We start from the raw sequence: 10,030 nt of genomic DNA, 5'->3' as shown, positions 1-10,030 counted from the left end.
AGTCAGCGAGAGCCGGGGAACAGCGTGCGAAGCCGCCCAACTTTCGTCCCCATGCATGTTCGCCAGGAACCACGCGACTGGAAAACTGGATACAAAAGCGAATGGGCAGAGCCATTTTGGAGAACAGTTTGGCGGGTCCTCAAAGCGTGCAACGGAGCTCCCGGCGGTCCCATTAGTGGGCGTCTATCCACCCAGGGGAACCGCACACAGGTTCACGCAAAAACGTACGCGTGGATGGTCCCGGCAGTGGTGCTTCCGCTGGCACAACCCAAATGCCCATGAACTGAGAAACGGATAAGCAAATCCACATGGCGTGTGTAGATGCGTATCCGCGCCGTGAATATTATTCTGCCAGAAAAAGGAAGGAAGCGCCCTCACACACCACGCAGAAGACCACGTAGTGTCTGTTTCCCTTCCCATGATGCCCGGGATAGGGAAACCCACAGAAACAGAAGGTCCATCGGCAGTCTTTGCCCCCTGCTGGGCCAGGGGGGGGAGAAGGCAATGGAAGTGACCCTAATGGGCTAATGGGAATGGAAGTTTCCTTTCGGGGTGATGAAAACGTTCTGGAATCGGAGGGCGGTGATGGTTGCACAACTCGGCAAACGTACTAGAAAACATCCAATCGCACCCTTGAGGAGGGCAAGTTTTACGGTTCGCGAATATCCCCGTTTTTAAAAATTAACGAAAGGAGAATTTCCCCGGGCGGAAGGCAGAAAGAAGAGATAACAGAGGGGGACGTTTCAACCTCTTTTCTGCCCCGGGCTTCCCTGCCAGAACCCGGAGGCACAGAGGAAGGAGGTGAGCACTTAGGAGTGCTGGAAGGGAGGCGGGTTAGGGGATTGAGGAGGGAGGGGATGGGGTCTGGACTGGGGGAGAGTGATTTTGGGGTCTGGGGGTCTCTTGGACACGTCACTGCAGGCTCAGAGGTGCCTTCTGCCCTGTGGGCTCACGGGGCCTGCCACTCCCAAACCCGCTCTCTCTTGTGACCTCCGTCTCTGTGCCCATCACCCCACTCCCAAGTTGTTACTGAGCTGACTCTGAGGTCCGCCCTGAACGACCTTCAGCCTGTTCCTGTCCCCAGGATGGACAAACATTGCAAACAGCAAACAGCCCACACTGACCTTGGACCTGGGGCAGGGGTCAGAGACCTCCCCCAGACCCACCCTGCTGCCAGCCCTGCTCCAACCACCCTCTTGGCCTCCGGGACTCAGGTGGGGGAGGTGCGTGGGGGCATGTCCTGGCTTGGCTAGATCTGAGACAGCTGGGTTCAAATGCACCCCTTGCTGTTCGAGGAGCCATTGGTAAGTGGACTCCCCTCCCACGCCCCCAAGCGTGGAGGAACAATAAAGGTGCCCACCTCAGAGCTCTGTTGTGTTACATCAACGAGTTAAGGTGCCAAAGCCCTGCTGTGGCCCCTGGTGCCTAGCGTGTGCTCAGAAAAACACAGGCTTAATCAACAGCCACTGACCTTGACCCAGCACCTCTGGTGCCTCTCATGGTAATTTACATAAACGGTCTCCTCTACTCTCTGGGATAGGTAGTCCATGATTCTCAGTCGTGGATGAAGCAACCGGCCCAGAGAGGTTAAGCAACTCGCACCGGGTCACACAGCAGGGAGGATGAGGAGCAAGGCTCTGAACCCCCACCTCGTGCTTCTTGTAACACAAGGCATGGTGAGTTTTTCTTTTTTCCTTTTTTCTCATGGTCAAATACATCACATACAATTTACCATTTTAGCCATTTTAGGGGTACATTAAGTTGCACCCTCCATCCCTGGAACTTTCTCAACATCCCAAACAGAAATTCAAGGAGGTGTGTGTGTGTTTTAATGTTTATTTCTGTATTTATTTTGAGAGAGAGGGCACAAGTCAGGGAGGAGCAGAGAGAGAGAGAGAGAGAGAATCCCCAGCAGGCTCCGCACTGTCAGCACAGAGCCCCAGGCGGGGCTCGAACCCACGAGCTGTGAGATCACGACCTGAGCCGAACTGGGGAGTCGGACCGAGCCGCCCATGCGCCCGTCCCGGAGGTTTTATTTTGTGATTCTGTTAGTGAGGAACTGCTGGGCACATTCGTTGTGCACCTGCTGCGTGCCAGAGCCCGTTCTGCTGGAAGCCGCTGGGTCAGGACCAAGCTGTACAGTGTCGCCCCTTATCTGTGGGGGATGCACTCCAAGACCCCCAGTGGACACTTGAAACCACAGATAGTGCCAAGCCCTAGATACACTGATTTTTCCTATCGGAGCACCCCTATGATGCAGTTTAACTTTTAAAATCAGACAGTAAGAGGGGCGCCTGGGTGGCGCAGTTGGTTAAGCATCCGACTTCAGCCAGGTCACAATCTCGCGGCCCGTGAGTTCGAGCCCCGCGTCAGGCTCTGGGCTGATGGCTCAGAGCCTGGAGCCTGTTTCCGATTCTGTGTCTCCCTCTCTCTGCCCCTCCCCCGTTCATGCTCTGTCTCTCTCTGTCCCAAAAATAAATAAACGTTGAAAAAAAAATTAAAAAAAAATAAATAAAATAAAATCAGACAGTAAGAGATGAACAACAACACTAATGATAAAGAAAAACAATTACAGGGGCGCCTGGGTGGCTCAGTCGGTCGAGCGTCGGACTTCGGCTCAGGTCATGATCTCACGGTCTGCGGGTTCGAGCCCCGCGTCGGTCTCTGTGCTGACGGCTCAGAGCCTGGAGCCTGCTTCCGATTCTGTGCCTCCCCCTCTCTCTGCCCCTCCCCCGCTCATGCTCTGTCTCTCTCTGTCTCAAAAATAAATAGAAAAATTAAAAACTGCGCTCACCCTTCTGGTGATGATGTGAGAGGATAGGACGTCCACGTGATGAGATGAAGTGATGGCAATGACATAGACCCTGTGACACAGTATTAGGTGATTATTGACCTGCTGGCATATTGTCAGGTCATCCGCTTCCAAACCTCAGTTGACCTTGGGTCACTGAAACTGTGCATAAAGGTGAGGCGGGGGGGGGGGGGGCTACTGTCTACTTGTTCGGGTTGTGGCCAAGCGGGGGCGGGGGGGGGTTGTCAGATTCATCGCATAAAAATACAACCTCCCCGGGGGCGCCTGGGTGGCTCAGTCAGTTAAGCAACCGACTCCTGGTTTCGGCTCAGGTCACGATCTTGCAGTTCGTGAGATCGAGCCCCACATCGGGCTTTGTGATGATAGAGCAGAGCCTGTGGGATTCTCTCTCTCTCTCTCCCTCTCTCTGCCACTCCCCTGCATACATGCTCTCTCCCTCTCCCTCTCAAAATAAATAAACCTTAGGGGCGCCTGGGTGGCGCAGTCGGTTAGGCGTCCGACTTCAGCCAGGTCATGATCTCGCGGTCGGGGAGTTCGAGCCCCGCGTCAGGCTCTGGGCTGATGGCTCAGAGCCTGGAGCCTGCTTCCGATTCTGTGTCTCCCTCTCTCTCTGCCCCTCGCCCGTTCATGCTCTGTCTCTCTCTGTCCCCAAAATAAATAAACGTTGAAAAAAAAATAAATAAAATAAATAAATAAAAAATAAATAAACCTTAAAAAAATGTTTTAAAAAAAGGACAGGCTCCTGGTTAGATTTGAATATCAGATAAGTAACAAATAATTTCTAGTATAATTCCCCAATATTGCATGGGACATACTTATATCAAAAGAAAAACTTATTATTTATCTGAATTCACATGGGCATCCTCTATTTTACTCGGCAACCCTGGACCAAAGAATCCAGTCCGTGGTCCCCTGGCCAGGCTGTGTGCCCTGAGTTATGGCTGGGTCCTACGAGAGATAAAGGCTCATTTCCTTCCTTCGTTCCTTCCTTCGTTCCTCCCTTCCGCTCTCCTCCTCCTCTCTCTTCTTTCTTTCTTTCTTTCTTTCTCTCTTTCCTTTCTCTCTTTCTTTCTTCCTTTTGCTCATTTTCTGTCTGCCTAGTATTGGGCCTGAGCCTGACATTGACAACCTCCTACTACGCGCACCTGGAACTTTCTCTCACAGAGCCGCACGCAGCCTTCACACGGACTCTAGGAGGCGGGTGCTTCATACCATCCCCAGTTTACAGATGAAAACAGTGAGGCCCAGAGAAGATCTGGGAATTGCCCAGATCACACGGCGAGAGTGTGTCCGGCCTAGAGCCCAGTGCCCAAGGGTCTTCAATATGAAGGAAGTAATCATAAACAGCCATGGTCCGTGAGCACCTCCGTTGCCGGGCTCCTTGTTAAGACCTCTCCTTGCAGCATTTCATTCCATTAAAGCCCTGCCTGGAGTATGGACTGTGGGCCCATTTTTCAGAGCGGGAAACTGAGGCCAGAAAGAGGGGCCAGCTCGTGAGGTGGAGCCAGGATTTGAACACCAGTCAGCGTCCGCGGCCAAAGAGCCGGCTGTCTTCCCCGGTCAGGCCAAAGTGCTGGGAGGGGAGGAAGGAGGGAGGCCAGCAGGGGCGGGTGAGGCCTCTGCTTGTCACTGTCACCTGGGCCCCTCTCTCTGAAGTCCCTGCCAAGGGGCGTGGGGAGGCAGCCAGGGGAGGGCTCTGCTCCGCGTAGTCTCCCCCTCCCCCAGCCTGGAGAGCTGAGCGCAGAGGAACAGAGGAGCAGAGCCCCCAGAAATGTTGGTTCCTGGACGCAGGCCCCAGGCCCTGCCCTCCGTCTGCTTCTGCATTCTGGTCTTGGCCTGTGTCGTGGGTGAGGAAGGAAGGGATGGGCGGGCGCGGGGACCCTGCAGTCAGTCGTGCGAGGTGTGAGTGTGACGGTCCGGACGGCACGCAGGTTTGTAGACGCGCGCGCGGGCCTGGAGCTCGCGTGCTTTGTCCTACGCACACGCAGATGTGTGTGCGTTTCCGGGCGAACGGGTCCACGGGGGCCGTGCGCGAGGGGTGTCCTTGGGGCGGGTACAAACGACAGTGGTAAATGTGTGTGTGCACGTGTGCCTTTACGGGGTATTTATGCCAAGGATTTGAGCGCGTGGACGCTGTGAGGGTGTCTGTAGGCGCTGGCGTGCGAGCGTGCCTCGGCTTTGCACGCGCATTTAAAATGGCAACACTTAACGTAGTGCCTCCAATGTGCAAGGGGCCATTCCTAGTGCCTTATGCGTGTTCGGTGTTAGCGCCAAGTCCTCCCAGGAATCCTGGCCTTATCCCATTCTGCAGAAGGGGAAACTGAGTTTTGAAGACGTGCACCGTTGGCTTGAGCACACTGCCGGGCCCATGGGTGCCTCTGCGCATGCGTGCGCCTGTGCGCCCGTGTGACGCCTGGGATCTGTAGGTGAGGCTTCGCCCGGGGGGGGCATGAGCGCCGCGCAGGGAGGTGCGTGCAAGGACGTAAAGTGCCCTCCGAGGCACGACCCCGGCCCCGGGGAGGAACGGACGACGCAGCCCTGCCAACCTCCTTCCCTAGGGCTGGAAAGTCCTCTGAGCTCTCCCTCCACTGCATGCGGAGGTGGTTCGGACAGCGTGGGGGGCGGGGGTGTGTGTCACAGGAGAACCGAGGGGGCAGCAAGATCGGGCAGTAAAGGAGGCCTCGAGAGGGGGACAGGCTGAGGGGGAAAAGCCACAGGCAGACAGAGGGGTGACAGGAGGGGCCGTGGGCACGGAGGGTGACAGGGAATCGACGGATGGCTCAAAGGGGGACAAGTGCTCAAAGGGACAGAAAAGGTGAAGACCAGGAGTGATGTCAAGGGGTCACCCTTGGGCCACCGGGAGCAATAGTGACGGCGAGCATGGAGGGGAAGGGAGGAGGAAGGATTCTTGGGTCCCAGCCCAGCCATGTTACCCTCCGGTCCCACCTAGCATGCCAGCAAGAAGTGCCTGCAGCAACCCCGAGTATGCCACCGGAGCTGGTGGATAGTCCTTGGAGCCTGATGAAGGACAAGGTGAAGACACTGGTGACCAGGACCAGAGAGAAGTGGCAGTGGTTCTGGTGAGTGTGTGCAGCAGGGCTTGGGGGGGTGGACTCCTGGGTCTGAGGGAGGAGGGGCTGGGGGCCTGGACTCCTGGGTCTGAGGGGGGCGAGGCTGAGAGTCGAGACCCCTGGGTCAGCGGGAGAACCCGGGTCAGAGGGGGGAAAGGGGCAGGGCCCGCACTCTTGGGCTCTGAGTGGGGTAAGGCCCGAGGGAGGGGGATGAAGGGGGCGGGAGTCTTGGGAGTTGCCGGGGTCTCACGGTTTTGTCCCTCCTCTGCAGGGGACCCGAGGCCTTCCAGGGCTTTGTGCAGGCCTACTACGAAGACCACCTGAAGGATCTGAGGCTCCGCACCCAGGCCTGGCTCCGCAGCTCCAGGGACAGCCTCCTGAACAAGGCCCACAGCCTGTGCCCCCAGCTTCTGTGCGGGGACGGTGACAAGAATTAAAGTGTTTACAGCCTCCACAATAAAGAAATGCTTCTCTGTGTCCCTGTCTTAATCCGTCCCCAGCGTGACCACCCCCAGCAGTTAACGATGAGAGGAAGGGACACCTGGCAAGGGAGGGACAGTGGGGGGGGGAGGCCCTGAGGGGAAAGAGTCGGGGGGATGATCCCTTCCCCCAGCCCTGAGACCCACCACTGTGGGAATGTGGGGGGGCAGGAGACACCGGGCAACTCAGTTTGGGATGGAAGGTGAAGGCTGGAGTGCAGGCGGGGTCAGCAGGTCCCCACAGAGACCCCTATGCCTTTGCTTCCTATGTGGGGGAAACCCCAGACCCCTTTTCTGGTCTGAACCCCAAGGACCCCCAACCGCTCCACAGCACCCACCTGGCCCCCTGTATCTCCCGGGAGAGAACCTTGCGGGGGGTGGGCGGGGGGGCTCCCTCTGGCTTGACCCCGGGGATGATGTCACTGCCCTCTCTGCCCCACCCCACCCCCTCAGCGGTCCTGTTGGCCAGGACTTTGGCCTAGGGGACAAGGTGGGGGTGGTGGCTGCGGAGGGGAGGTGGGTCCCAAGAGCTATAAAGACCTTCTCTGCACGCGTGGAGCCCGTGAGGACAGCCTGCCAGAGTCGGGTAAGAGAGGGCCCGAAATGGAAAAATGGAAAAGGGGAAGGGTCAGCGGGGAGGGGGCAGAGGTGATTAAATCAGAAACCGCAAGAGTCACGACATTCGTTGGATTCCTCTGTTGGGATCACAGAATTTAAATTTTTTTTTTTTTCAACGTTTTTTATTTACTTTTGGGACAGAGAGAGACAGAGCATGAACGGGGGAGGGGCAGAGAGAGAGGGAGACACAGAATCGGAAACAGGCTCCAGGCTCTGAGCCATCAGCCCAGAGCCCGACGCGGGGCTCGAACTCACGGACCGCGAGATCGTGACCTGGCTGAAGTCGGACGCTCCACCGACTGCGCCACCCAGGCGCCCCGGGATCACAGAATTTAGAGTCATAGACTGTTTCCCCCTGCTGATGTCCCTCGAGGTCTGACCTCCACCTTATCTCCAAATCGCAAGTGACAACAGGGCCTGGGAACCGTGTGCCTCAGAGCCGAGAGCCTCTGTCATAGGGTTGGGGTGAAGACAGATGGAATTACATGTAGAACAGGGCCCGGGGCATCAGAAACATACTCATCCAGTGGTGGGTTCTTTTTTTTATTAAAAAAAAAAAATTGTTTTACATTTTTTTAAATGTTTATTTATTTTCGCGAGAAAGAGACAGAGTGTGCAGGGGGGAGGGACGGGGGGGGGGGGGCGCGGAACACAGATTCCGAAGCAGGCTCCAGGCTCCGAGCTGTCAGCACAGAGCCCGACACGGGGCTCCAACTCAAGATCATGACCTAGGTCGAAGTCGGACGCCCAACAGACAGACAGAGCCACCTAGGCACCCCCAGTGGTTGGGTTCTTAACTGAGCCTGGGACCCTGCAGACTGGGTCTCGGCATAAGTGTCACCCTCTGCTAAGGCTTTCCCAGGCTCCGTGACACACCCTCCCCCCTCCAGAGCGCTCCCCACCATACGACCCGCTGTGTATTTTTCTCAGTTAATATTGTTGATCGTGTATCTCTCTCACAATGGCTTCGTAGACAGGCAGGGCTGTTGCTGTGTTCACAGCTGGGCCCCAGAACTGTGTTCGGTACACAGTAGGTGCTTCCTGAGTGAATGAGGGGATGTTAGAATTAAGGTGTTAAAATCAGGAGCAGAATCATGAAATGTTAGACTATGAGCCCCAAGCCAATGCATTAGCACCCGGAACTCAGCTGGGGAGGTGGAGGGGCAGGGAAGCCAGCCTCTCCCCCTGGAGTTTCCGGGGAGGGGGGACCCCAGGACTAGACGTCACCAGGGGCCCTGTCCCACAGCCTCCTCAGTGTTCCAGGTCTTCTGACGCCATGGGCACCCGATGCCTCCTGGTTCTGCTTCTTGTCCTTCTGGTATTGAGAGGCGGTGAGTGTGGTTGGCAGGGGGCGGAGGGTCTGTGAGGGGGATGGGATGACCCCCCCCAAGCATCTTCCCAGCCCAGTTCTCGCCTGGCCCTACCCCTGTCCCCCTCCTTCCCTGCCTCATTCTCCCCTGCTGCTGGTTCCTCAGCTCTCCTAAGGCACCCTCCCTCTGCAGATGTCCAGGGGGACGACATGGCCCGGCAAGATGAAGCCACGGGCCCCACCCTGCTCTCCCAGATGCAGGAATCACTCTACGGCTACTGGGGCTCAGCCAAAGCGGCCGCCCAGGACCTATACAAGAAGACATATCTGACCGCTGTGGATGAGAAAATCAGGTATCCACAAGCCACGCCCCCCCTCCCCCCACCCAGGGGAACCAGGAGTCTGCGCCCCGAGCTCTGTCGGAACCCTGGATTCTGAGATCCCAGCCCTGTCCTACCTGGGGATCCAGGAGTTTGGGTTCCAGCCACCATCCCTCACAGGACACGTGATTCTGGGCCCCAAGCCTCAGCCTCCCTCAGACCTGGGGCCCAAGACCCGGGGCTCCTCCCTGCTCAGAGCCTCTGTCCTTTCTCCCCAGGGACATGTACAGCACAAGCACAGCAGCCGTGAGAATTTACACAGGGATTCTCACTGACCAGATACTTTCTATGCTGTCGGGAGACTCCTAGCAGCTGGGCCCCGACCGTGGGGGAGGGGACAGCCCAGACCCCAGGACTCCTCGGCTCCCTCCCGCGACCTACCCCTCACTTCTTAGCAGCTCTCGCATCCTGTTCCCAATGCTAGCCTGACTTCTTATAAATAAATTAAAAACAAAAAAAAATTTATTTTCTTCCATGTGGTTGCTTTTCAAAGACCTTAGAGGGCCAAGACGGCAGGACTGATTCAGTCCATCCAATACTTATCGAGTGCCCATTGGACGTATGCAGCCCTAACTCGATCATTGGGGATAAAGAGGTGAATAATAACATTGGATCGTCACAGCCACATTAGAGACTGTCCTGCACCAAGGTCTGGCTTTCTCACACGTAAAACGACCATGAACATCGCTAACCTGCTGTGGCCTCTGGCAGTCTCTAGGCCCTGGGCTGATGTTTTATTTATTTATTATTCATTATTTTTTTTAATGTGTATTTATTTTTAATTTTTTTTCAACGTTTATTTATTTTTGGGACAGAGAGAGACAGAGCATGAACGGGGGAGGGGCAGAGAGAGAGGGAGACACAGAATTGGAAACAGGCTCCAGGCTCTGAGCCGTCAGCCCAGAGCCCGACGCAGGGCTCGAACTCATGGACCGCGAGATCGTGACCTGGCTGAAGTCGGACGCCTAACCGACTGCGCCACCCAGGCGCCCCATGTGTATTTATTTTTGAGAGAGACAGAGACAGAATGCAAATGGGTTAGGGGCAGAGAGAGAGGGAGACCCAGAATCCAAAGCAGGCTCCAAGCCATCAGCACAGAGCCTGATGCGGGGCTCGAACTCAGAGAGCTGTGGGATCATGACCTGAGCCAGAGTCAGACGCTCAACCCACTGAGCCACCCAGGCACCCCTGGGCTGATTTTTTTTTTTTAACGTTTATTTATTTTTGAGACAGAGAGAGAGACAGAACATGAACGGGGGAGGGGCAGAGAGAGAGGGAGACACAGAATCGGAAGCAGGCTCCAGGCTCTGAGCCGTCAGCCCAGAGCCCGACGCGGGGCTCGAACTTGCGGACCGGGAGAT

General features: G+C 56.3%; 2 protein-coding genes across 6 annotated transcripts; both read left to right on the top strand.

Moving 5' to 3' along the window:
- The first annotated feature begins 573 nt into the window (after nucleotides 1-573).
- Nucleotides 574-6,360, top strand: APOC4 (apolipoprotein C4). Of its 5 annotated transcripts, XM_043598637.1 has the most exons (5): nucleotides 574-801; nucleotides 1,541-1,676; nucleotides 4,041-4,164; nucleotides 5,763-5,892; nucleotides 6,155-6,360. In XM_043598637.1, exons 2-5 carry the CDS (start codon nucleotides 1,623-1,625, stop codon nucleotides 6,318-6,320), a joined length of 474 nt encoding a protein of 157 aa, XP_043454572.1. In that variant the 5' UTR covers nucleotides 574-801; nucleotides 1,541-1,622; the 3' UTR covers nucleotides 6,321-6,360. The 5 variants fall into 5 exon arrangements, with proteins under 5 accessions (XP_043454572.1, XP_043454574.1, XP_043454577.1 ...); XM_043598639.1 differs by lacking the exon at nucleotides 574-801 and having other exon boundaries at nucleotides 1,563-1,676; nucleotides 3,977-4,164; XM_043598642.1 differs by lacking the exon at nucleotides 574-801 and having other exon boundaries at nucleotides 1,564-1,676; nucleotides 3,977-4,168.
- Nucleotides 6,361-6,904: 544 nt separating this feature from the next.
- On the top strand, nucleotides 6,905-9,145 carry APOC2 (apolipoprotein C2). Its single transcript, XM_043598636.1, has 4 exons — nucleotides 6,905-6,948; nucleotides 8,227-8,311; nucleotides 8,483-8,642; nucleotides 8,888-9,145. The coding sequence occupies exons 2-4, from the start codon at nucleotides 8,257-8,259 to the stop codon at nucleotides 8,976-8,978; spliced, it is 306 nt and encodes a 101-aa protein (XP_043454571.1). The 5' UTR covers nucleotides 6,905-6,948; nucleotides 8,227-8,256; the 3' UTR covers nucleotides 8,979-9,145.
- The last annotated feature ends 885 nt before the right edge of the window (nucleotides 9,146-10,030 follow it).

Source organism: Prionailurus bengalensis, chromosome E2, assembly GCF_016509475.1.
Source record: "Prionailurus bengalensis isolate Pbe53 chromosome E2, Fcat_Pben_1.1_paternal_pri, whole genome shotgun sequence".
Taxonomy (NCBI): Eukaryota; Metazoa; Chordata; class Mammalia; order Carnivora; family Felidae; genus Prionailurus; species Prionailurus bengalensis.
Note: the sequence above shows the minus strand (reverse complement) of the source record. Positions and strands in the feature narration are given on the sequence as shown.